The sequence below is a fragment of the Ictalurus punctatus genome, chromosome 1, assembly GCF_001660625.3.
Source record: "Ictalurus punctatus breed USDA103 chromosome 1, Coco_2.0, whole genome shotgun sequence".
Classification (NCBI taxonomy): domain Eukaryota; kingdom Metazoa; phylum Chordata; class Actinopteri; order Siluriformes; family Ictaluridae; genus Ictalurus; species Ictalurus punctatus.
This window is the reverse complement of record NC_030416.2, coordinates 18,039,053-18,066,556: the sequence shown is the minus strand read 5'-3', so window position 1 is coordinate 18,066,556 and position 27,504 is coordinate 18,039,053. Positions and strand designations below refer to the sequence as shown.

General features: G+C 39.7%; 2 protein-coding genes across 4 annotated transcripts in view; one reads left to right on the top strand and one right to left on the bottom strand.

The window, feature by feature from the left end:
- Positions 1–7,734, top strand: part of ano10a (anoctamin 10a) — a 30,917-nt gene extending 23,183 nt beyond the window's left edge. For all 3 annotated transcript variants that reach the window (XM_053682207.1, XM_017473935.3, XM_017473942.3), the window contains one exon: positions 6,650–7,734. In XM_053682207.1, the coding sequence (XP_053538182.1) occupies positions 6,650–6,704 (55 nt within the window). In that variant the 3' untranslated portion in view covers positions 6,705–7,734. The remainder of the gene's footprint in view (positions 1–6,649) is intronic.
- Positions 7,735–10,345: 2,611 nt separating this feature from the next.
- snrka (SNF related kinase a) overlaps positions 10,346–27,504 on the bottom strand; it is a 41,462-nt gene continuing 24,303 nt past the window's right edge. Inside the window, exons 3-6 of the mRNA XM_017473920.3 lie at positions 26,779–26,920; positions 15,851–16,063; positions 15,176–15,310; positions 10,346–13,936 (exon numbers count right to left, since the gene is read on the bottom strand). Coding sequence (XP_017329409.2) covers positions 12,622–13,936; positions 15,176–15,310; positions 15,851–16,063; positions 26,779–26,920 — 1,805 coding nt within the window. The 3' untranslated portion in view covers positions 10,346–12,621. The remainder of the gene's footprint in view (positions 13,937–15,175; positions 15,311–15,850; positions 16,064–26,778; positions 26,921–27,504) is intronic.

Below are 27,504 nucleotides of genomic sequence, written 5' to 3'. Positions count from 1 at the left end.
GCCCTCTCAGTCACAGCAGATGTGTGGTGCTGTGGTTCTTTTAATACAAGCGTGATGTGGGTTAATGTGTTGAAACACATAATGCAGTTACTGACTGTAATGTTTTTAACAAAAGGACTTGCTAATAATATTAATAAATAATCATATTAATCAATAAAACTCATTAATCATGAGAGGCTTGAGTTATTCTGAAACTAATGATCATAATGGGTCTGGGTGATCATCATCATCATCATGATGGAGAAGTCATATTATTACTAATGCAGTTCCTCAGATGTTGTTGTTGTTTGGCATTATTACCTGTACCTGTAATATCTTTCCAGTATGTAATCGTCAGTGATAATCTCACATACAGTTTTATTTAGCATTTAGAATTTTTTTTTTTTTTTTTTCCGTATGCCACAGTCTTTGTAATATTGAGTTCTTGTGGACAGATAGATGTACAGTTCATCTGTCCAGTTTGAGCCCAGATAAAACCAACATCCGTCTCCAGGATGAGCCCTGAATAAGCACTGTGACCTGATTACTTTAGTGGAAAAAACAGAAAGTGGAATATAAACAGCACAAGGGCCTGACGCAGTACTTGAGGTGCTCAGTGTGGAGATGGTGGTGTAAACACAAACAAAAGGAAATAGATTTTATTTTTTTTTCGAGCAGAAAGGAAGAAAGGTGCGACTGCTGTAGAAGGCACTCTGCCTGAGCTTCATGTGGCTAACATTTGTTTTAATTTACACAGAGTAGCAGGTTGTAAACTACTTATTGAATATATTGATTATATTTCAGGATGATGGAGGATGTGATATTTCCAAGTTTCCCTTTTGCGCTCCTTTTCTTTCGCCAACTCTGGCTCCAGCTCTGCTTCTGCTGCTTTATCACGATGATGGACACGAGCTAATAGTCTCAGCAGAGCCGGCTGCGAGCATTTAAAGTGCAAACTTAACAGAATCGCAAATTCTTGGCCGTGGCCATTAGTAGGAGAGAGCGTATAAAACCTTCTCATAGACCTCTGGTCACATTATCCCGAATCGCCCTGCAGTATTTGATTACGACTTTTAATTGGAGTTAGTGATTCAGGACTGAGGGTTCATTCAGGGAGGATGCTTGGTGCTCTGACTCGATATTATTAGTGCTAAGCTTAGGATTATGTGCCACTTAGCATTTAACTATAAAGAAGCAGCATGTGGCTAGTGAGTCCAGCTGTTTTCCATGTGTTCAGCAGCTTGTAAGGGCATAGACGTCTGCAGGGGGGTTGGGGGGGTGGGGGACAGGTCCTCTGGAGTCGAAGGGAAAGCTGAAAATAGCAAACACTGACAGGAGCAGTGGAAATCCCCCGTTCACAGCCAGCACTGGAAAGCAACCTGCCACTTGAAGGTGAGCTCCAGGACAAAGCCTTGTTAGGCAGTGCTGACTTTCTCAATCTGATACTTAAGTTACAGCACATGCTAATACACTGTGGTTTTGCCTTAGAGCCCAAAGTGTAGATTTAGTGATATAAGACTGAAGTATCCCCACACTGGCTGTATTGACTCTCGTTTTGATATTGCCTCAGTGTTTAATATGACAGCTTTCCTTCTCACATCGAGTCCCATGTGCTTGTGCTAAATCGTTCTTTAAATCTTCTGAGCATCCTACAGACTCATCATGCCCACGAACATTGCTCTACATGTCAAATTTTACTTCAAGCCCAACTTAGTTACAAATAATGAGCTGTATTTGCATAACTTGAACTGTAATTAAAAAGTTTCCAGCAGCCTAGTGCTGCGACTAGATCTGTGCAAAATGGGCTGCCATTTGGTAGCATTATCAAAATCATAGTAGAAAGTAACCAGTGTTCACATTTTAAAACCCACAAAGCACCCCAAGGGTGGACAAATAATGGGTGCATTTCAAAGCTCTGATCGATGCTTCCTTGATTCCTGTAGAAATCGATCAAAGTCTGCTTACCAATTCTTAAAATGCACTCTAGGGAATCAAAAACAAGGACAAAGGAGGCTTTTTTTTATTTTAGGAAGTTTCTTTATGTTTGCATGTGACATGAGCCTACAGTATAAATGCTTCACATTTATACTCCATAGCATCTTATTTAGGCATGTGATGATGTTTTAAAGTGCACCTATTATTGTTTTTCCAAGTATTACCTTTCATGTAGTGTGTTAGAGCTGTTTGTGAATGTAAAAAGTCTGCAACATTTCTAAAAGCGCACAACAAACGGAGTTATTGATTCCCAAAAGAAGGAAGCTATTGTGAACAGCTGAAACGAGTCGTTAGTGATTCCAGACTTACTTCCTGTACTAACCTACGTAGGTTTGTAACAAAAAGCCCCGCCTCTGGTCTTCATCACCTGCTCGCTGACAGACGGAGCTGAAAGTTGTTATGGTAGTGGGCGTTTTCTTTTTGAAACACGCTGACAGCGGTAGACCAATCACAACAGACTGGGACATCTGACCAATCAGAGCAGAGTATGCTCTCTGAAAGGAGGAGTTTAGAACAAATCATTGAACGAGTCTGGGGGGGGACAAAAAGTAATGCTGCAGTTTAACTTATGAGCACATTAAAGTGTTTGCATGTAAATTCATTGTATGAGACTTTAAAAACAAAATAGGCATGTTTCAAAACCAGAATAGGTGCGCTTTAAGTAAGTAATGAAACGATGCATGCTGTTTCATAGGGAAATGATCAGTGACAGCGTGGTGTGATGCCGTTACCACAAAAGTGTAAAGCGTTTTAGCCCAAAGTGATTCCTTTGATACCACAGCAATTTACCAACGCTTACTTTGTCTTATTAATTAAACAGGACATATTGTACTTTGTCTATTTACAGGTTTTATTAATGTTTTGGTACTTCCATGAAACAGGTTCATTCCTATTACATCATAGCAGCTATAAACAGTTCTCTCACCAGCCTCTATTTTGTTTCCTCTCTTGAAGCAGCTCGTCATGTTACAGAGACACTGAAAAGTGCCAATTCCTGTCTTTTGTTGGAAACCTTAAAGAGACAGGTTCCAAAAAACTAATTGTGTTCCCTGTAATAATGATCTATGTAGTGCTCTTGATTTTTCCAGTGCATGGAATTTCATTTCATGATTAAAAACCCCTATGATGCTCTGTGTCAACACAAACACACAGCAGGATATTGTTAAAGACAGAGTGCACAGTGCTGAAGGTGCTGAATAGAAGCTGATGATGTCTACTGAACTCTTTCATCACTGGGGAATTGTGTGTGAATAGCTTCCCGCCTTGCTGTGGAAAGTTAATCATGTAGCACCAATGATGGCTGATTGCTCCAATAACATCAGCTTCTTTAAGCCAGATGACTTGTCACATGATTTGTTTGCTTCTGTCTCAGGGTGAAAACACATTTTCAGCACTTGTGTATTATTTCCTCGACAATTCAACGCTAGAAATCTCAAAATGTTCTGTCATTTATAGGTCATTTCAGTGCAACTACGTAAATCAGCAGTCATCCCGGAGTCACACCGGTTTGAAGGTGCTTTTCAGTTTCAGATCTATCGTTCTGAAATTTGGAACAAATTGGGACAGCGTGTCGTCTAGTACCGCCGTACGTCAGGGATGTAGAGTGGGGAATAGCAGGGCACATCAGGTCAGGGGTACCATGCAGTTTGTCAGAAAGCGTATGCTCTTTAGCCTCGCAGTCTAGCCGGTTTTACTGAAAACGGACCAAGTAAAACGTCATCATCTAAAGCATGCTGTCAGGCCTCAAGCAGTAGATGTGTGCTTCACTATCCTTTGATGGGAAACAAAGCCAGTGGTGCTGTCGTGACTGATTGAGAGTGAAATGAATCATGACAGTGGATTCACGGGCGGAAATTGCTGCCCAGCTGTAAGTACACTTTTACAGCAGACTCGATAAACACTGTTTGTGCCATGACATTTAACACACCACAGGAGCTGTGTTGTTGGTGTTCTAGGTCAGGGACAGTGATGCTAATGACAGGACAAATATTGTAGGCTACATTACAGTATTGGAGTTGCTCTATCACGATCAGAACATTGTAGGTCCTTAACAGTGTTTGAACTACAGGAGAAGTGAATAAGCAAGAAAAAAAAAAAAGGGTTTGTATTCAGTAATTGATTAAATTTAAGGCATTTCTGCAATTTTCTGGCTTTTCTCTAAATGGGTTATTTTTTGAAATGTGTAAAACTGTTCATTTCTTTTGTCTTTTTTTTTGTCTGCGTTTTTGGCTTATTAGCTTTGAGAGCAGAAAAAAGAGGCTGCTGAGGGAATGACTTTATAGTTACTATAACACAGTGGTGCTTGACATTTTCTATATCTGCATAAATATGACTTAATACATTATCAGATTTTGACAGCGATAAAGAGACCCCAATTAAACAAATGAGACAAAAATATTAGACTTCATATTTAAATATCATTTATTTATTCAGGAAAATGATCCAATATTATATATATGTGAGTGGCAAAAGTAGATACTATAGTAGAAAACCTTTGCTAACCGTATCTGGTGTTTCCGGTAACCGTTGATCAGTCCTGCACATGGGCTTGGAGGAATTTTATCCCATTCCTCAGTACAGAACAGCTTCAGCTCTGGGATGTTGGTGGGTTTCCTCACATGAACCGCTTGCTTCAGATCCTTCAACATCATTTCTATTAGATTAAGGTCAGGACTTTGACTTGGCCATTCCAAAACATGAACTTTATTCTTCTTTAAATATTCTTTAGTAGAATGACTTGTGTGCTATACTTCTGCAGATATATAGCAAATTCCAAAGGTTCACAAACTTTCAAGCACCACTGTAAGTAATAACAGGGACTAACTTATTTTGCAGATGTTCCCCAACACTTTGTAACTTTATGTAAATGTGAACTATACAAGTGTAAAATGGATACAGTGGATATAAACAGATAAAAAAAAAAGTAGGACATGTCATCCTTTATTAAATAAAAAGTTAGTGTTGGCAAGTTGATAAATAAAACACTTCAGGATGTGCTTTTGTAAGAAAATAATGAACCTATATATATATATATATATATATATGAGAGAGAGAGAGAGAGAGAGAGAGAGAGAGAGAGAGAGAGAGAGAGAGAGAGAGAGAGAGAGAGAGATAAAAAATGTATCAGAAATGCATTCAGAGAGAGTTGGCTCTGGTACTGTTGGAATATACAGATCATTGTACTAATTTACACAGTGTACTAAAGGTTAAATAATTTTAATATACGCATACTTTGCAAGGCAGTTTTGATCTATGTTAATCTGTGATTTCTTTTTTTTGTATTAAAGCATCAGATGTTTGCCTTTATAACTTGTTTCCAGAGAGATCAGAACATCACCATGCTTTGACATTCAAATATTAAAATATATTCAAAGTTCTCCCTTCCTAGGTATGCTTTTAGCTTATACCCCTATCATGGTTTTTGCTCATTCTAGGGCAATTGTTTGAGCCATCTATTTTCAGGACTTAATTATCTGCAATATTGTGTGTGCTATCTAATTCATTGTGCTGCTTATTGTCTGCTGCTCTACTATTGTTGCACATAATCAATACTATAATCAGCAGCAAACATCCTGCCGTGGAATCGGAGCTTCTGCTGCAGCTCGGGTACGACTTTTGGGTTAGGATTCCTCTGCCATCGTTCTTTCTGCACGTTTTCCATGGATTTTTTTTTTTTTAAATGTAAAGCTCAAGGAATGGAATGGATTTTATATGACGACTCATTATTCGTTTTGGCTTTCATGGGTAGAACGCGAAGTGGCTGGAAATGAAAATAAGTATAATTGCCGCCTTCTGAAGATAGGTTCCATTTTTCTATTGGAATGTATTAGTTTAAAAGGTAGACTGTTTAAAAGGTAGACATTAGTAGGTAGTTTAAAAGGTAGACATTTTGTCCATTAACCTGACACACACTCAGACTAGGTGCCATACAGCTATTCTGATAATAGCCCATTTGAATATTTTGGAAAAACAGCAACACAGTGGTAGAAACATTGCTTCTAATCCCCGCTCTGTTGTGCTTTGAGAAACGGCCAAAACCCAGAATGAACACAACGCTGTAAAAGCCACCGTGTCAGCAGCATGTGCCTGCATTGATCTCATTTCTGGCTTGAAAAGTTAATTGTACATAACACTCCTTCACTGAGGCTTTAATTTGCTCTGGTTTGCAGGCAGCAGACTTAATAGATTAACTGTACCTTAGGCTGTGCCACTCTGTGACATGTTTCTAATGGAAAGAAAGGCTGTATATTTAAAAATAATTACATCTTGAAAATCTCCAGGCCTAGTGAGGAGATTTAACTTGCTGATAAGGTGCAGTGCATTGCGGCTTTGGTTTCCTCTTTGTAAAGAGCGTGTTTTGAAATTTTCACCTTAAAGTTGCTGTTTTAAGGAGGTGTCAAAATGGCAAGTGAGTCTTGTTGGTGCTTGTTCCCACCACCTTCACTCGAAAGTGTGAATCATTCAAGATCACATTACTCCAAATAGTCAAAGACTGCGCCACTTATAGCAGCGTCTATATTCAGCTCCTACTTCAGTCTGTGTTCATATAGATTTGGGTCTCCCCACCCTCCACGGCATGCATTAACAAGAGCAATAACTCACTTTGATTGCAGTCAGATCTGACCCTAAATATAAGTTGCAGTATTAACACTTTGCTTGTTTTTTGTATTTTCAGAAAATGCTGGAGGCAGCAGAGATATCTAAGACCAATAAGTAACGAGCAGCAATGAGGCCAACAGTTGCACAGCTTCTGATGCCGCAGACCTGAAACTGCCTCAGGTGTTTACATACAGTGTATCCAATCAAGCATTACATATCACCTACCATGAATATGCACTTGTGACTATGTTCTTCACATCCAGCGTAAGCGGCAACTCAATTACTGCATGTTAGCTAGAGCAACCTCAGTTTGAGCTTTTAATTGTGATTTTATTTGTTTTTGAGGTGTTCAACGTCATAAAGCCAAGACATGCATATTGGCCTCTAATAGTAATAATTGTATGTGGAATTTGGTTATAAAATAACATATAAACAGTTCTGTGAGACTGTGTTATTATCTGTAAACTGTACTGAGCATGAATTGCACTTTACTAGTGTAAAGACACTGCTAGTGAAAAACGATAGCGTACTTGTGCCTGGGCCACTACAAGATTTACACAGTCATAACCCTTGTTGAAATATATACAAGACTGCAAAAATAATGACAGATTTTTTCCTGGATCATGATTTTTCTCAGAATTCTTCTGAGAGCGTGACTTCAGATCAAGTTAAACATTGGGGAAGACAGTCCTAGTGTTGGTTAACTGTATTTCACATATTACATCGATTGTGTTTTGTCCCAAGACTACAGGACTTCATTCGTAGCTGAACATTTTGAATAACAGGCAGCCACAACTGAACTGTGAGTAGATCAAGGGGCTGAATCTGGATTTTACACACTACAGGATAATCTTGAAAGATAATCCTTTTAGACCAGCCTAAAATTAGGAAACCCTTGCGATGTTCGGGTGAGGTAAATCGTCCTGATTATTATTCCCTAGTGTGTGACCCACGCAGAAGTAGTTTTGACATGTACACAATAGGGTAAAGGATTTTTGCTTTTTTTTCTTGGCCATGTGTGTATTTATTCTCCCACACACTCCTGTTCAACCAAAGACTGAGTTGTGCCTTTAGTTACCATTATATCAGATACTCATGTTACTGATTGTGTGCACTGTACTTGAAGCCAAGTTAACCTGAAAATAAATACCTGAACTATTACAGTGGTAAATGTCATACTCTATTCATTACTTGCCATCTACTCAAGTGTATTCAAAAGTTGTCTAAAGGTTATACACCCACCATCCACTTTATTAGGAATGTCAAATCATGTTGCAGCAGAGCAATGCATAAAATCATGCAGAAACAGGTCAAGAGCTTCAGATAATCCATCTATCTTCTATACCGCTTCATCCTTTTCAGGGTCACAGGGAACCTGGAGCCTATCCCAGGGATACACCCTGGACAGGGTGTCAATCCATCGCAGGTCACACAATCACACTCACACACCATACAATACATTCATACAATATGGACACTTTAGACAAGCCAATCAGCCAACTATACTTGGGTACTATAAAAACTATACTAGGGGAGGAAACCCCCGCAGCACAGGGCTACAGTGGGAATCGAACCCCCAACCCTGGAGGTGTGAGGCAAACGTGCTTAGCATGGTTAGCACATTACACTTCAGATAATGTTTATATCAAACAGCAGAATGGAATAAAAAAGGTGATGTCTGGCTTTTATCATGGCATATTTGTTACTTAACTGGGTGAAGTATTTCACAGAAACGACAGTTTGAACGGAGAAAAAAAAAACTGTCCAGTGCCCACTATAGCCTCATGATGTGGGCTTTTCCGTTGTAGCCCATCCACCTTAAGATCTGATGTGTTGTGCATGCTGGGATGCTTTTCTGCTCACCCTGGTTATAAAGAGCGCTTATTTGAGTCCTGTAGATGTCCTGTCACCTCGAACCAGTCTGGCCAGTCTCTGACCTCTCCTCATTAACAAGGCAGTACTGTGCACAGAACTGATGGAGACAGGATGTTTTATGTTTTTCACCTTTCTGCATTAAATCTACCCCCGACACCCCCCAATTTTTTTTTTTATGAATAAATAAATAAATAAAATTAAAAATACAAATAACAATGTGCTGATGTGAACATTAACTGAAGCTCTTGCTCTCAATGCATTGTGCTGGCTGATTGAATAACTGCATGAATGTACAGGTGTTCCTATTAAAGTGGCTGGTGAGAGTACATCTATTAATGTGTATAAGCTTTTTACATAAAGGAATTGAAGAAAGGTGTGATCCAGTTCATTTATCATGCAATTATGTCCTACTTTTTCTTTAACAACTTATTACATGTGGCAAGTTCGACTGCACAGCCATCATATGTTGTTTAATCTATTTATCATTAGTTATTTCTGTAGGCATAGGGTAACTATCACTTAAGTGTCTGTCTTATACAACTCAAGCAAGTAATATAGTGCTCAGTCATGTAGAATCATTATACCTGAGGAACCAAATGGCAGCCTGAAGCCTTGCTTGAGCACTACTGCCAGGGTGATAAACATACGGTTCATCGGCCACGGCATCAGGACAGTGTGAAAGAGTAGAGTAGTGTTAAGTAGGGCAGAGCTCATCCCCGCCTCTCAGCATTTATTCATACTGTGTGGGAACACAAACAATGTGGAACACACTGCATACACATGTCCAAGACTCTGATGGCCTTGGAAGGCACCAGGATACTCGAGAAATCTGGCAGCAGGCGTTGGTAGTAAATCAGTATATGAAACCTTTCAACAGCGTTTTTTGAAGGCTGCCACATCACAACATGTTTCACTTCTCTCTTTGCACTGCATGTGCCAGGGCTGAACTCGCAGCAGGAACGTTGTGCCCAGCGGGAGCTCAGCTTAGGCTTTAGCAAGCAGAAAACCTTCAGGAGACGCCTATACAAAATATTAAGGTTAAAAGTAGCTTCTACAGACGACTGCATATACGCAGAGGAGAAAATGAAGACAAAGAAATGTAAAGCAACAAGCCATTTACATCTATGTACCATGTAGTGTATGTTATGATTTTAACAGTGAAGAAACGCCTATCTTTGGTCTTCACAACTGACTCCCAACTTCTTTCGCATCCCGACATATTGATTTCTAGGTATATTCAAGGTCCATCTTTATAGGACAAATCACAGTTATGCAGCACATATGACCTGGATATCTCATTTAGATTAAAAAGGACCTGCTGCTTCAGACCAGACAACATCTGACAAACTGCTTTCCTTTACACGTTCAACTACAAAACCATGGCCACTCTCAGGTAGGTCTAGTAGATTAAGAAAGAAGTTTCAATACTATTTGTCACTTATAAGATCAGTGACATTCTTTTATATTCACATGTCAATGTGTTGGGATTTCGTTAGTTTCACATAATTCTTCAGATTTGTTAAAAAATAAATAAATAACTGCTCATAGGATGTTTTAAGAAATGCTTTGCTAGGAACTTTTAGTAGCACTTGAGAGCTTCTAAAAACTCATTGCTGGTTAAGCAGAAACAGAATTTGTTTACAACCAGGGGTTGAACAAAAATGTTTAAATATAGTTAAGAAACTGAATTTTAACACTTAATATGAGATTACTCAGTGTTCAGTAGTTTAACAAAACACATTGTGGGTTGTTTTTTTTTTTTTTTTTTTTGCTTTCTATGAGATTTCATCCTAACCTGCCTGTCATCAGTTTCTGCAGATATCTCAGTATTGCTTCTGTGACACACTAGCCCATACTGTGTACCCTGGGGAAAAGAAAAACACAAACAAAGCCCAAATTTAAAGACATTTTCCACAACATTTAATTTTTGGACATTACCATAACTATATATAAGTTGTGAGGACAAGTTTCAACAACAGAACATTTAATCCTTTTGCTTCTTTACTGTTGTTTTTCTTTAGAAGTCAGTACACAATTTTGGTCCAGTAACATTTTATGGCAGTTCTTTTCCTTTCGATGTCCATGGATCAATTATGTTGAACATTCAACACATGCACATTATCATTTTACCTGTTTTACATCAGCGCAGGACAAAGTCTGAGACCAACATTATGAACATAGCACTGTTTTCTTTTTCAACATTGCTAAATTTACTGGAGACACTCACGACTAGTAAAGCTATATTACAGCTATGAACCAGATGGCTGATGCTGCGGTTTTACAGAGTGTGCACGGTATTTACATCTTTATTTACAGACCTTATTGTTTAAAAAGAAAAACAAAAATACTCAAGATAATTCTCTTTTTTCGGTCAAGTGAGCCATTCTACGGCTGTACATATTATAAAAACAAACAAACAAACAAAAAAGTATATTTACAGATAGCTGCAACTTATAGCTTATTGCCAATGCCCTTAAAATATCTCAGACTCTACTGCTCTCTCTGCTTCAGCCTGGACTCTATACAGCTTTTTACACCAGGTCATAGATGGTCTTTCTGAAGCAGTTTCCTTTATTATCTATTGCCTGAATGAGTGGTCATATATCTCATTATGTTTTCAGCTGTACGTGGGATTTAGAGCCAGGTGATAAATCAGCGTGGCTTTAACTCCAACGCCAGCCCAATGCCTGCATTCAACACAGCATGTTAAAACAGCAGTCCTTTCAGAAAAAAACAAAACAAAAAATAAAAACAAGTTTTAAAAACTTATTTACATACCCTATAGGCATCTGAGGCCAGTCTTATTTGAAGACTGGTAGTTACAGTAACTGAAGTGTTTACGGACTACAAACAAAGGTGAGTGAGGTCAGAACAGTTGGATTGGGATCTGGAGTTCAGCAGTATATAGGAATTCATTTCCTAGTGTGAAGATGATGATATTATTCATGTCTTAACCTATTAACAGAAATAAACCACCAGAGAACATGGCCAAACTGTGGAATATCGTTCGTTATGTTAATGATTTGCATTATTAATACGGTGGATGCGGCAAAGCTCCAGCAATCTATAGTCTGCATTATTATTCCTGTTCATCATGTACTGCTGCCCTAACAGGACTCTCTACATTATCTGGATATTGGCAGGTTGGATTAAAAATGGCTGCTGATTTGACAGATTTGTTTTCTTCAATTACTGTATGCAAACCTTGAGGCTAGGTTGGAAACATGGGGCTTATTTATCTGAAAAGTACATTTTGTTCACATATTTAAATGAAAATCTAAATTGGTACATGGATGCTCAATTAATTCTCTGAAGAAAAATAAGTGAATTTGCTGACAATAATGTCCTGTTTGTCTTGGGGAAATGTGAATGTTTAACAGTATTTTTAAGAACACAGAATATTTTAAATGTTGATAGAAATATATTTTTTTTAATCTGCTAAAGGTAGTTCAATATGTGCGCTTCATTAAACCACCATTAGAAACTTAAATATGTAATTCAATCAAGAACTGATTTTCTGTGGAATTATAAATTGGTCAGTTAGTTTAAGACATAGAAATGGCCATTAATCCAAACAATACTAGTTTCTCTCAAATTAGCTGTTTTTTTTATTTCTTGCTATGATGTTTGAGCTCTGATTGTAACTGCAGCACTTTATAACTTTAGACATAAGTGCTCATACGACCTACCAGTTGCTACTCTGCCATGCTTTTGGTCATATATATATTTATTTATCTTTATTAAATATCCATTTTATCATGAAATAAAAAAATCTACAGTTCTGTTTGACTGACTGGCCAAAACCAAACCATGTAAACCATCTTAAGAGCTTATCAGTTCAGGAGATTTAAAAAAAAAAAAAGGCAAAAGAAGAGGATGCAAAGAAAAGGGCTGGTGGAAACAAAAATACATCACCTATGGGATGGAAAGCAAATGTAAAACAGTAAGGAGGACTAAAAAAGGACAACCTCACAAAGAGGCAGAAAACAAGCTAGCAGTGTGCAACTCAGAACCCAACAGGTCCAAGGAAAATAAATAAGGTGTAAGAATGATTAAGACGACAGAAGGTTGGGAAAGATCACACAAAGCTACGGGAGTTTTCAAATCGTTATTATGCTACAAATGCAGCGATAGGAGCAAACTGGCTATGAGGTCTGGTCATGTGATCCACCATCATATGACCTGGCAGCAGCTGGCCTGGGCCGATGTACAAAGCAGCCCGTCCCTGGGGCTCCTCTGGATGTTTACGGAGATTGTTTTCTCACACAGAGGTAGCTGAAGCATGTTGGCTTTCAAGTTCAGGTTGTTCCCCTTGGCCAGGGCCAGTTCATTCAGCATGGCTGCAGTTTGGTCCGGGTAGCGGTCCATTAACCTACCGCCCACATTTAGAGTCTTTTCAAGGCTGCTGGTTGAACCAATGCACATCTTCCATGAGGACTTTTCCTGCACTCTTACACTGGAGAGACTCTGTGGATCCATGATGAAGCGTCCTCCTCCTCCCGATCGGCGATGCTGCAACTGGGCGTTTAAACAGAGACTCATGAGCTTCAGGCTCTCCATCAGTTCTCCTGTGCTCCGGGCTGCAGTGCGTGTGGAGCCTGAAGCAGGGTTGCTACTGCCGCTGGAGCAGCTTGAGGGGCTTCCCTGTCCTTTAGAGCCCCCTCCCTCTCCTGTGCTTCCACTTCCACCATTTCCGCCATTACTGCTGCCCCTGTCGGGTCCCGAGTTACCCTCTCCTGGAGGTTTGCTCTGTCCACCGCTGCTGCCACCCCCTCCGTTGCCCCCTGAATTACCTGGTGGGCCCTCACTACTGTCCCTACGGTGCCGGTTGTATGTGAAGCCTGACTCTTTGTCAAGGCGACGGCGGTGGCTCTCCGAGTCGTCGTCACTGGTCTCCGAGCTGGAGCAGCTGGAGCCACGGCCCTGGCTCTTGCGTCGGGTGTAGCGCTTCGGCGCTGTACCGGGCGACGGGATGTTCATCTTGAGCCGGCTCAGTTTGGGTGGCAGACTTTCGTCCATATTGAAGTCGTCGTCATCGGACTCGCCTTCCTCTTCATATATCTGGTTGAGCACTGGTGCACTCTTGCGTGATGTAAGCCGGTTAGTGACAGATGGCGGCTTGCGGCGTAGGATCACCTGCATGGGGAGTGGTGACGGCTCCTGCTCCTCCTCTTCCTCCTCATCCTCCTCTACACGGAAAAGGCATGTTCGCTGCTTGGCCGAGGCCAAGGCAGGAGGAGCTGTGGCGCTGGGTTTGAGGGGGCTTTGGGTGAGACAAGTAATCTGTCCAGGATAAACAGCAGTGCTACAGGCCTCGCTGATCTCCTCCCGGCGGCCCAGATCCAGCAACCCTTTGTTACGGTGACCATTTAGCAGGTTCTCAGCGCTCCGAGCTGGAGACTGTGGCCCCCCTGCGTGCGAGATGGAGGAAGCCGCCAGGCTGTCCTCGATGTCCTGGTGCATGTCATTTTTAGTCGGCCAAGACTGCCTATAAAAAAATAAGCAAAAATATTAATCACGAGCCACAGAGAGGCAACTCCAAGAAAACTCATGGTTCCTGAGAAAGGCATAATAATAATAATACTATACTACTACATCTATAATCGGCTAACTGACTGAACACATATATATATTCAAAAATGACTAAAAGACCCAAGCACACCATTGGAAGAATAAGGATAGAACGTGCCTTTATAGGCAGGCAGAGCTGATTATCCTGGACGCCTATAACAATCACCGAACTGAGCTTCATGGTGAATCAGAGAACACTTGTAGGATTAAGGTCCTGTTTTTGCCTAAGTGGTGAATAAAGAAGTGTGTTTTAATGGGTTTGTATCCACAGTGTTGAATGGGTTTGAAGCTACGTGACCCAACAGAGTCATACTCATGTTCCCAGTGGCACTGAGTTGCATTCATGTTCCTAGGTTTTCATAGCCAACGTCAGACCTTTATCAACAATACACAAAGCTTTTGTTGACATGGCAACATGCCAAACAGGGCACCCTTCTCATGTCAAAGTACAAAGCAAGAAACACAATACAAAGACCAAAAAATACTTTAAAATAATGGAAAGGCGTCTCATAGTCCCAATCAGCCTGGCACTTGTATGTTTCTCCATCAATCCTATAATTTCCCTTCCAACACATTTTCTAGAAAACAATCGGAGTACGTAGATTTAAACTAAAATAGTCTTGATGAATCTAAAAGTTAACAATTCAGTTCCTTTCTCCAATCCCCCTAGACAGAAAGCAGCACCTCTGTTTTTCTAGGTCAGTCCAAACGCATTTTATAGCCCTCTAACACATTTATCACCCCTGCACATCATTCCAAGCAGAAATGTGCTGTCTGCCTTCATTGTGCATTGAGAGACAGATCCTGACATACAGCAGAAGCAATCTCTCAGAAAGAAGGCTCAAACTGAATCCTATTCCTTGGAGAGGGCATCTGGGGGCAAATGTGTGCCAGTAATTAGACCTTAGCTAGCTCGCAAGATACTGCACAGATGCTCTTTCAAACCTTGCTCTGGATATACTCTACTCATTTCAGAAATGAAACCACAGGATGTGAAAGCTCAGGCAAAGAGCGCTCGTGCAGTTTGTGAGTGCATAACAACTGAAAGAGACATCAGTCCAAGATTGTTGAGGAGTCTGTACTCGGTTGCAGTGGAGCTACAGCTCGATCCCTAGGCCCTTAGGTAGAGCAGAGCCAAAAAGGCCATTAGCTGTACCTGAACTGGGCTTTGATGTTGCTGGGGCTGGAGGATCGGGGCTGCACCTCCTTCTCCTGCTTCTCCCGTAGGATCCGCTCTGCCAGCAGGAAGTAGGTAGCTGTGATGTGGTTGTACTTGTTCGTTTCTAGGGCTCTAGGGAGGCAGAAAAATAATACTTAGGAGGATAGAAACGGCTAGAAAGAGAAGAAACAATGAATTTTCAGATCATGTACTGGGCAAAGAAGCCATCCATAAGTACACCAAAGAGGATAACAACTCCTGATCAGTCTGTACTCGGTCTTATATTCTGCTCGAACATGCCTGACTAAAAATAGCAGGCTATTATGCATGTGCACTGATTTCTGTGAGCCTTTTTAATGCAGATGTAATGAAGCTGGCATGTCTTCAGTACGGTTCCAGTGCTTAGCGCGGGCCGAGCATATTTGCAGTCCCTCCTCTCTGCTTCTCAGGGATTACATGATAATGAACAAACAGCAGCCACTACACATGGCTGTTTTATTGAGAGCTCTACCACAGAGAGGGGCAAAAATCTCTTCCTTCCCTGCAAAGAAATCTCAATCTAAACGATACTGCCTTGACATTTGTTGTCAGCTGCTGTATGAGTCATGGAATACATAAATCAAAGGAAAAAACTACTCATCCTGAACAGGAACAGGCTCTAGGGGCACTTACTCAATGATGGCTTCTCGATCTGCAATGTCTCCGAGCACCATGCGCTGGATGATGGAGTTGTGTTCTTCCTCAGAAAGGTTCTTGTGGGACACCAGAGGTGTGCTGAACTTGGTGGCTGGAGACGGATCCACTCCCTGCAGCCACGCATGGCTCTCAATCTCCTCCAGCGACGCACGGCGCTTGGGGTCCCTCTGCAGCATCCGATTTATCAGACTGTTAGGAAAAAGAAAAAGAGAAAAGATCAACTTCACCATGACATATCGGAGCATGCAAAGTCAATAAGCTATTTTAGCGAACACCATCAATCATCTTACTCTTCACTGTCACTTCTGCTGATCTTTCCTTTCTATTTCACTCCATGAGTGACTGGGGTAAGCATTAGTCTAATCAGCATACAGGGTATAGAATGAAGGGGGGAAAATGATGTGAAAGTTCTCAAGTTAAAGTTGGATATTACAATGACATTCTATTTAATGCAATATATGTAGTGCACACCATTCAGGCATCAGGCATGCACATTTACTCAAGTTATACTAAAATGTAACCTGCATAACAGCTACTCTTACACGGACAGTTTATTTTTAAATATGCCACTGTTTGACGAATGGTATACAAAACTTGGTCCGAGGGACTGAGGTGGTTGCCTTCGAATTATGAGCAGCAGTGGCCCAGCGCTGACTGATTAGATTTTGGAGGCAAGTTTCTGCTGTCCAGTTCCAGTTATCAAATCAGAATACGTGTGAGAAGAACTTAAGTATTGGCTACACAAAATGTTAGAATCCTGTAATTATATCTAGCATTTGTCAACAAACTCTTTTTTTTTTTTTTTAATTAAATCGCCACTGGTCAACATCAGTAATCAAAGGTTTGCCTGTTAGAAGATTACTAAATTAGCTGAATGTTTTTTGAAAAACCCATCTGATAAAGAGAAGCCACTGAAAACCTTATCGACTCCGTAGTCAGTGAGAAGGGAGAAGTGACAAGTGAGAAGTGTAAATGATCGGAGTAAAGAAACAAAAAAACAAAAAACAACAACAAAGGGATCTCTCAGGCTTTGTGAGCAGAGCACCATCCTTACAGCAGGCCGTTCAGCATTCTGCACATGCACAATGCCGACATTACAACTCAGCCATAAAGAAGCACTGCAGCTTAGGTTTCGTGAACACTGACTGCTTACTTTTTACTGGACAGGAGGAGAGTTTAGTCTCAAAAGAGAAAGAGATAGAAGAACCAGCTCTATGTGCATGCCAGTAATTACAGATGCACTTTATTTTAGGGCTTTTTATTAGCAGTTATTTCAGTTCAACTTGCTGTTCCTACATGACGCATATTGTTCACCATTAAGTATGCAGGCTGTCACACTGAAACCTTCTCTGGGATATTTGAAGCAGCATGGTCATCAGCTCCTCTGGCAACGACTGTAGCCACAAGAGGTCTATAATCATAGAGTAAGCAACAGGGCCAGTAGCATGAAATAATGGGGTTCGAATTTAGCCTCTCATCATGCCCAATATCAATAGCCAAGTAATCAAATGAAGAACAGATCATACCAGTGTATTAGATCAGAACATGTGCACGCTCTTGGTTCTGTTAGGTTGTCTTAAAATAACATGTTCTATGTCTCAGAGTAGAATCATCAAAGATAGTGAGTGAGTAAGACAAAAGGTGATTAGCGCGATTCACAGCACTGATGTTATGCAAGTCATCCGAGACTTACACAGGTCTCTCCTTTCACCTAATACTATGCTAACTTTGTGCCAATGCGTAACCTCTCGAGATAAAGTGGTATGGCAACATCATTGCTCTGGTATGCAAAGAATTTCAACACACCTGCGTCAAGTGCAAAGTGAACAGCTGGTCAAGATGATGTGTTAAGCTTCCCTTCTTTATGAGCCTGGAATTTAGTCGCTACTCTTTCCTTTATCGAATGAATTCAGGGCGACAAATCCTCAGCAGCTAGAAACAAAACAGGTCGTAGAGCCCAGCCACCAATTTACTTATAAGCCAGCCCACATCTATTTTAACACATCCGTACAACCATAAAATGTTCCATCTCTTCCCTGCGCTGAAGCACTTCAGCAGTGGCTGATGGGAAAATGTATTTCTTATCGGAAAAGCTGGTGGTTTGTTAGAAAAAGAAAAAAAAAGGAGGTTGATGAATTGCTCTAATTATGCTCATCAACTGAGGAAAAAAAAAAAAGCCCAGATTTGTTGAAAGCCTTCAATTTGAGGAGCTGCACATGCTGGTGAGATGGAGGTCTGCTAAATGGCTTCTCTTTCAACACAAATGAAGAAAACACAGACAGAAATACGTCTGAAGACAATGGGACTGAATTAATCTGACCAAATCAACACACTGTAATTAAAATACCTCCATTTGGCACGACTAAATCTAGACAAGCTTGGGCAAAAATATAGATAAATTACTGAACATCAGAGCATTCTGGGAACTCAAAAAGTCAGCAAACCTTATTTAACAGATGACCAAAAAAAAAAATCATACCATTAATAATTTGAGTAGTAAATTAGAGCTGTGGTTTTAAAATGATATCTGATGACCCCTAGGAGTCTGTGAAACATAGGCAGGGGGTCGGAGAGTTCAAATTTTATTACAGCGCTGGAAATCACAAACCACCATTATCAAAAGTTACATTTTATTTACTATTTAGTTATCATGATGTTTGACTGGTCACGTGAAGTAAATGTGTTTAATGTAGAATAACTCAAAAATATAAATAATGTCATATCAATAATCAATCAATACATAAACTTGGAACTAATGGCAATTTTAATAATAATAAAAAGAAGTGCTCTGAGTAGAAGGTTCAGTAATGGAAAACTCTGTGCCTCCAAGAAATTGCCAAAATATTTTGTACAACTTTAAATAATGAACTTAATATTTGTATACTTGGATTATCTCTGTAAAAGAAATCTATGCTATGGGGGTCCATGGCATTTATTTTGCACTTAAAGGGGTCCCTGACTGCAAAAAGCTGGAGAACTCCTGAACTAGAGTTTGTGCCATCACTTTGTCTTTTCCACAACTGGACTTTAAAGTACTGGCTGAAGAAATCTATAATTAGATTACGTTCATTACGTTTGTGTAATTTCATATCCTGATAAGACAAGCAGACAAGTCATACAGACGGTCACACCATGAAAGCCCTGACAGGTGTATCTGCGCTGGAGCTCATATCTGAAACGGTCACAAATGCGACTTTTACTACACAGGTAATAATAAGTGTGCAGGTAATGTATTGGTTTGATATTCACTAGTATGGAAATGAAATATGTAAGCCTGTAATGCCGGCCTGAAGCAGAGTGATTTAGAGCGTGATTAAAGGGTATCCTTAACGTCTATATGAAGATAATTGTCCTTCCTGTCCAGACTGATGTCAGTGTTCAGCTCTCCAGACACAGAGCACGACACACTGCATTGAAAAAGATTTACACCACTGCAACTCTCAGTCTGAGCTCTCAATCACACTTAAACACCATCTTTGAACTAGACCCTGAGAAGATTGCTCGCATATTTAAGTTTCCAATTATTCTTTTTTTTTTTATTAAAAACTACAGCATTCCACACTGCTACATAATTGTAAACAGCCCACTATGCTAAAGAGATAAAGACGGTGAATTCAAAAGAAACACTGTCCAAACACGATGTTGCTACCCTCCCTTCTTTCCTGAAGGCTAAATATATCCTCATCATCTCCTCAAGCGGAAAGAGATGACCACAGTGCGGAATGTGGAACTGCTGTCTAAAGCGTTCAACAGTTATTTATAGTTTATTAACAGAGTTTGCCATAAGAGCTAAAAAGTTTTTCCACAGTGATCCTGGACATTTCTAAACAGACAGAGGAACATGAGAGCTGCACTTCTGCAGGATGGACAAAATTGGCAAAATATATATGAGATCAGCCATAAATCCCCATTACCTATAATCTTTAGAGGTGATGTAAGAAAAACTTTCCACCAGCCGAGTTGTGGGAGAACCTCCAGACTAACGCCGCATTCGACTTACCTTGGAAACGGGAAGTCATCATTTTTCACCTGCATTCAAGCTAAGTGGGGGGAAAAAAAAACACAGACACATCCAAGTTCCCCTTTTGTTAGCAACAGGTAGGTCAGCTAACTATGAAGAGTGATGTATATGTTCCTCCTCAAAACAGCAGACTGTATAGTCAGTGTTATAGATTTAATAAGCAAATATGTCTGTGCTGATTGATCATATACAATGAGCATACCTCATTTATAGGTAAGAAGTGCTCATGTGGTTTTTGTTTACTCCTGATGCTGTGTAACCATGTTGATTTGACATCACTTGCTGAATTCCGAGACTACATCTCAGTAGAAATTCCAAGTTGAGGGAGTGACGTCTTTGGGTTTTTTTTTTTCTTGGTCGGAGGTCAAGAATGATGAGTTATGACCGCTAGTCGAATACAGCAGAACAGCAGACCTGACTAAGCTGAGTAAAGTGCTCAGGGATGGGCTATACTGCGTCGGGAGTTAAACCAATCCAACCTTTACACATCATATGTAGGACTTTGTAGTCAATGTGGAACTTAACAGGCAGTCAGTGTAGCTTGAGAAAGTCTGAGGCAATGTGCTTTGCCTTTTTTTTTTTTTGTTCCTAAAGACTGACTGAAGTAACAGACGACATCAGGCCAGGCACTCAGTGTAGCAACATTTCAGGCTAGACACAGAGGATCAAATGGCCCCAACCCATCTTCCAACACATTTTCCAGTTACATTACAATTCAGTGGAATCTGTAAATAAAAGGCTTTGGATACTGTCCTACCAACAAATGAAATGAATAACTACACATAAGCCACACTCTCATGCTCTAAGAAGCACTGGGGTGAACACACAAAAACATACACACTGCTAGTGTTAGCTATTACTCTGGAAAAGATTAGTACTATTAGGCCACGCATTCTCAAAACTGCAAAGAGTAAGAATCTAGGTGAGGAAGAATTGGTACTGAAAAGTGGAGCGCAAGGAGATCTCTCCCCGGTTAATTACATCGACACTGGCCACCTGTGAGCTCATGTATGCAGAACAGCATGATTAACGCTTTCCTCTCTGTTAAGCTGCCCAGCAAAGCAGCATGAGCAACAGTTCAAAAGATGCGATTGTCTAGCTTCACGTGTCTCAGAGGAAGCACGTGTTAGTCTTCAACCTCCCTAGTTGGTAGCTGTTACGTGTTGGGGGCGAGATGGCTAGTGTGTGGGAATTAGCAGGTGACCAAATTCAGAAGAAAATTTGAGGAGCGAGTTGGCACATCTCTTTGAGCACATTTTAAACAGATGACCATCTCAGTCCCACCTTTTATGCAAAATGTGTCGAGCGATACTGGCTTTAAAATTAATTGTACCTTCAATTTTTTTTTTATGTTATTTGATTAAATATGTACAGACAGATGTAATTTTTACTGTATGTAGTGCACAATGAAGGGTGCACAAGCAATTAATGTTCTACGCTAGGTACAGCACTTGAAACTTAGGTCTAATATTGTTTTTAAAATACCATTAAATATAATAGAAAATAATATAGTAGAATAGAATCGTTCTTGTTCTGTTACACAACTGATCTAGATGCAAGGTTATTAACCACATGGTGAGCATATCCTCCAGCTAGCTTCAGCATCAATTAGCCGAAAGTGAAGCATGAAACAAGGCAGCCATTATGACGTGAAAGAGAGCCAAGCCTTTAGGACCAGAGTGTAACCAGATAGTCTGATATGCTTGCCCTTAGACACATGTTCTATCTGGAGCAGAAACATCATGCTACAGCCGCTGGCAGGAAGCCCAACAAACACAGCAGGGCAAAAGAATGGAAAAAAAATAAATAAATAAACACACAATGGCATACATTTTCAGAAGTGCCTTACTGAGATGTGAGGACACACCCTGTATAGAACAGATATTACACAACTAAAACAGTGGTGTAATGAGTTACAGGACTGCTGCATTCAGATAAGACTTCCATCTATGTTTAATTTCAAGTGTAGTACAGGTCTCAGCAAACCAAGGGTTGAGGAGACTCCTGGAACAAGTATAAATATGGAAAAGTGGCAGGAAGTGCTTGATTTACAGTCATGCACCAAATATTTGGAGAGGCAGACATGCCATTTGGATCATTACTTCTGCGTCAGAGAGCCCGCCAGGCAAAACCGCAGGAATGACATCAAGGCGATGTACACGTGAGAACTAACACAAATGATTGTGGGTAAAAATAAATAAATAAATAAATAAATCTAATGGAGCAATGGAGCAAGATAACTACAATCAAGGGCAACCACTCTTAAGAGGGACAAAAAATGCAGACAAACAGTATTCCTATTTACATTACCTCAACATTGCAAAATGTCTTACAGCAGGGGTTCTCTAGCTTTTTTTTGCAGCCATGGACTCCTTTAACTGTAAAAATAAACACCACGGATCTCCTCAGTACATAATTGTTTTATAGACGATCAAAATAGTTAATTGTAGGTTTGTTATTTAAATGTATACATTACTGTTTTGAACTTTCCAAATAAAAGAAAAGGCGGAACAGAAAAGCTCTGGTATACCTAGTTTTTTTACGAGTACGCTAGCGTATGCACACAGTCGTACACATAGCCTTTCAAAGTATACTCCATTCGACATGTACGAGTACACAGGCGGTCAACACGTACGCATTCCGACAACATGCACTACCCCTCCTGGCCTACAAGAGTCAGTACAGACAGACATAGGTCATTGGTGTGAAGGACGACAACGAAAAAGAATCACAACACCACGAAGAACAATGCTTGGGTAATCTCTCACCACGATTAGCACCATATACAAATCCTTATAAGGCTAGAATTATACAAATGCATGTACTTTCTAACCTGCACTCGTTTCCGTCTCTTCTGTTTATTTAGTTTTCTTCAACTACCTTGAGAATCAACGGTCTTGGGTCACTGCTGCCACCTTGTGGAACAACTAAATAGTGCAAAAGAATTAAATGCACATGTGCGACCTGTGTGTACAAAGTACACGTGGTTAGAAAAATCTGGTGGCACGTGAACTCTGCTGATGCTGACGAAATTTGCGACGTCGTTCTTAGCGTACGTGTCAAAAGAGAAGCCTACTTCCTGCTTTAGGATCAAAGTGACATTTATAGGTCCACTTGGTTTGACTTAGTGCAGTTTGAATTAAATCTATTCCATTTAAGTGCCTAGTCAAACAGGCTAAGAACTAAATAATAAAGATAACATACATACATACATACATACATACATACATACATATATATGTATATACATATATAAATTGTGATTTCCACCACAGAACCCACTTTTAGAACCAATGTCAAACTATCCAACACTAGCAATGAGAATTTAGATACTACTGCTCTGCACTGGGTAATATAAATGTCTTAGTGAATTATTAATAGATACAAAATCAATTTAGGGAAGTACTAATCCATTTAGGGAAATAGTGGTGCTGGTGAAAAGTTTACAGTTTGCTTACTGTCTCGCCAATATGAAATAAACAGCCAGACAAAGCAGCCTTAATTAAAAATGACAGAAAAACCACAGGGACTCACTTGAACAACAGACATCTAGTGTGTGTATTTATATATATTATTTTTATATTATTATCTCTCTCTCTCTCTCTCTCTCTCTCTCTCTCTATATTATATATATATATATATATATATATATATATATATATATATATATATATATATATATATATATATATATATATATATATATACACACATACATACACACATACATACATACACACACACACACACACACACACACACAGTGAGGGAAAGATGTATTTGATCCCCTGCTGATTTTGTACGTTTGCCCACTGACAATGAAATGATCAGTGTATAATTTAATGGTAGATTTATTTGAACAGTGAGAGACAGAATAACAAGAAAATCCAGAAAAACACATGTCAAAAATGTTATAAATTGATTTGCATTTTAATGAGGGAAATAAGTATTTGACCCCCTCTCAATCAGAAAGATTTCTGGCTCCCAGGTGTCTTTTATACAGGTAACGAGCTGAGATTAGGAGCACACTCTTAAAGGGTGTGCTCCTAATCTCAGCTCGTTACCTGTATAAAAGACACCTGTCCACAGAAGCAATCAATCAATCAGATTCCAAACTCTCCACCATGGCCAAGACCAAAGAGCTGTCCAGGGATGTCAGGAACAAGATTGTAGACCTACACAAGTCTGGAATGGGCTACAAGACCATTGCCAAGCAGCTTGGTGAGAAGGGGACAACAGTTGGTGTGATTATTTACAAATGGAAGAAACACAAAAGAACTGTCAATCTCCCTCGGCCTGGGGCTCCATGCAAGATCTCACCTCGTGGAGTTGCATTGATCATGAGAACAGTGAGGAATCAGCCCAGAACTACACGGGAGGATCTTGTCAATGATCTCAAGGCAGCTGGGACCATAGTCACCAAGAAAACACCTGGTAACACACTATGCCGTGAAGGACTGAAATCCTGCAGCACCGGCATGGTCCCCCTGCTCAAGAAAGCACATATACATGCCCGTCTGAAGTTTGCCAATGAACATCTGAATGATTCAGAGGACAACTGGGTGAAAGTGTTGAGGTCAGATGAGATCAAAATGGAGCTCTTTGGCATCAACTCAACTCGCCGTGTTTGGAGGATGAGGAATGCTGCCTATGACCCCAAGAACACCATCCACACCGTCAAACATGGAGGTGGAAACATTATGCTTTGGGGTTTTTTTTCTGCTAAGGGGACAGGACAACTTCACCGCATCAAAGGGACGATGGACGGGGCCATGTACCGTCAAATCTTGGGTGAGAACCTCCTTCCCTCAGCCAGGGCATTGAAAATGGGTCGTGGATGGGTATTCCAGCATGACAGTCACCCAAAACACACGGCCAAGGCAACAAAGGAGTGGCTCAAGAAGAAGCACATTAAGGTCCTGGAGTGGCCTAGCAGTTCTCCAGACCTTAATCCCATAGAAAATCTGTGGAGGGAGCTGAAGGTTCGAGTTGCCAAACGTCAGCCTCGAAACCTTAATGATTTGGAGAAGATCTGCAAAGAGGAGTGGGACAAAATCCCTCCCAAGATGTGTGCAAACCTGGTGGCCAACTACAAGAAATGTCTGACCTCTGTGATTGCCAACAAGGGTTTTGCCACCAAGTACTAAGTCATGTTTTGCAGAGGGGTCAAATACATATTTCCCTCATTAAAATGCAAATCATTTTATAACATTTTTGACATGCGTTTTTTTGGATTTTCTTGTTGTTATTCTGTCTCTCACTGTTCAAATAAATCTACCATTAAAATTATAGACTGATCATTTCTTTGACAGTGGGCAAACGTACAAAATCAGCAGGGGATCAAATACTTTTTTTCCCCTCACTGTCTGTGTGTGTATATTATTATATATATATATATATATATATTTATATATATATATATATATATATATATATATATATATATATATATATATATATATATATATATATATATATATATATATATATATATATATATATATATATAAACACACATACATACACACTGAGTGGCAGCATTCAAATTCCTCTCAGTCTTACAGTTGTGAAAATATTTTACAAGTTAAAAATGGTACTACTTAATATAAGAGTTTACCATTTTATTTCTGCATTTTAAAATATTGTTTAATCAATGCTATGCTGATTCTTTCTGCAACAGCGGCACCCAAATAAGAATTCGTGTTGAACACAAAAGCATTTCCCTCAACACACAAAGCCTTTTCCCAACAACAGAGCTTTCACAACTCCACTAACGAAACCAATGACGAGAGGAAATCTGCGTTTATATCACAAAGTGTCCTTTTGTTTTGACTGCTCGAATAGATTGTTGTACTTAACAACTGAACAGGCAGGGAAGGTTACTGCTGGGAGTTCTGATCATTTATCACAAAAATACTCGCAGCCCACATACTGTTTTCAAAACAGTGCTTTACATTTCTTATAGTTTGTTATATATGGAGAGAACGACAGAGCTTGAAACCGGTCGAATTCAGTAAAATATTGAGCTGTGCTTCTTGCTACACTTGATTTGTAGTAATTATACTTGTGAAACATATACATCTAAGATGTATATGATTCACAAAGCAACATGATAAAAAGCACAAATATGTCTGGTGCAGTTCTGAATTCAGCAATGTACACTTGATGGCACTTCTACTCGTCTATCTTGTTTTGTTTGAAAATGAAATAACCGCTGTGGGTTTGGGTACGCTAATCAGTACAGTAATTAGTACAGATGCAGTACCAACTACATCAGTATCTTTTCCCATTGTGTTTCACCCTGGACAGCCACATCAGACAACTTCAGACAGCTCGTTAGTATTTTACTCATCATTTACTCATTACCCATCAGCTTTTAACTATGCTGTATGCACCATTTTAAAATGTGTGTTAATTAAACTTGCTCATTTACTGGATTTTGTGTAGAGGTGCAACTAATATTACATTCAGAAAGAGGATTAAATAGAATCTGTCTGCAGCAAACTTTCGGAGCAAATACACTTTATTCCAGTGCCTGTGCAGTACGTCTCACTCAGGTTATGTGATTTATGGGGAAGAAATGGCAGTTCTTATTATGCTGGTGTGTACTGAGATTAAGCAATAAATACTACAGCCTGAGGACAAGCTGTAAAAGTCAATATTCATTATGAAGGCCATTTTTCGAAATTGTATTTGTGGTGCTTTACTGGGAATGAAAGCACTGACTCAGGTCTTATCTCAACAACTTCGGGGGGAGAGCCAAGTGACTTCTCATCAGTCTAGACTTAAAACGCAGATGGCTATAATAAGGCTTAAATACAAAGCTGGAGTGTATTTTTTTTATTTTTAGAACTCATGTAAGGCATGTACGAGGAACCCTTACTCTTTGCAGGCATTGGAGACGTGGATAGGTACGGTGTATTTACAGTCCATGATCATGGTGAGGGTTTCACTGTCGTTGGCTTCCTGGAAAGGAGGTTGTCCACATACCAGCATGAAGAGGATCACTCCTAGACTCCAGATATCTACAGAGAAACAAACACAAATGAAAAGGATATTTCTGTTTCTTCGCCATGAGGGATTCATTTAAACCAAAATCAATTAAAGAAGAGAAATTCAGAGAGCTACCAATTTCCTGATATTGTCAAACAAATAAGGTTGTCAAAGTCGTGTGTAAAACTGGTCTCACAAGGTGTGAGCGTCACAGCACACAGAGCGGTATGCATGTGAACCCAGGTCCTAACTACACCTGTCATGATAACTACTTTTGTTGGATGATATACTGTCCTATAAATAATTGCGATAAACAATATTATTGTCCTTTTATGCCACTGATATAATGATAACATAATATAATAGCATATTAATGCAAGTGCACCCTTTTAAAAGAGCAGCGAGCGGTTTATTCTTGAGAATATTCTGGATTTTTCTTCTTCACAAAACACTTAGTGCATTGTTAATATCTTACTGTTGAAAAAAATAACATTCATGTTTTAATTAAAAATCAGGAATTAAATTCAAATGAATGGTTTTTGCATTCAAATGTGCATTTTTATCTTAAATCCCACAAATATACAACGTTACACAACGTCTGAATTTTAATCTGACG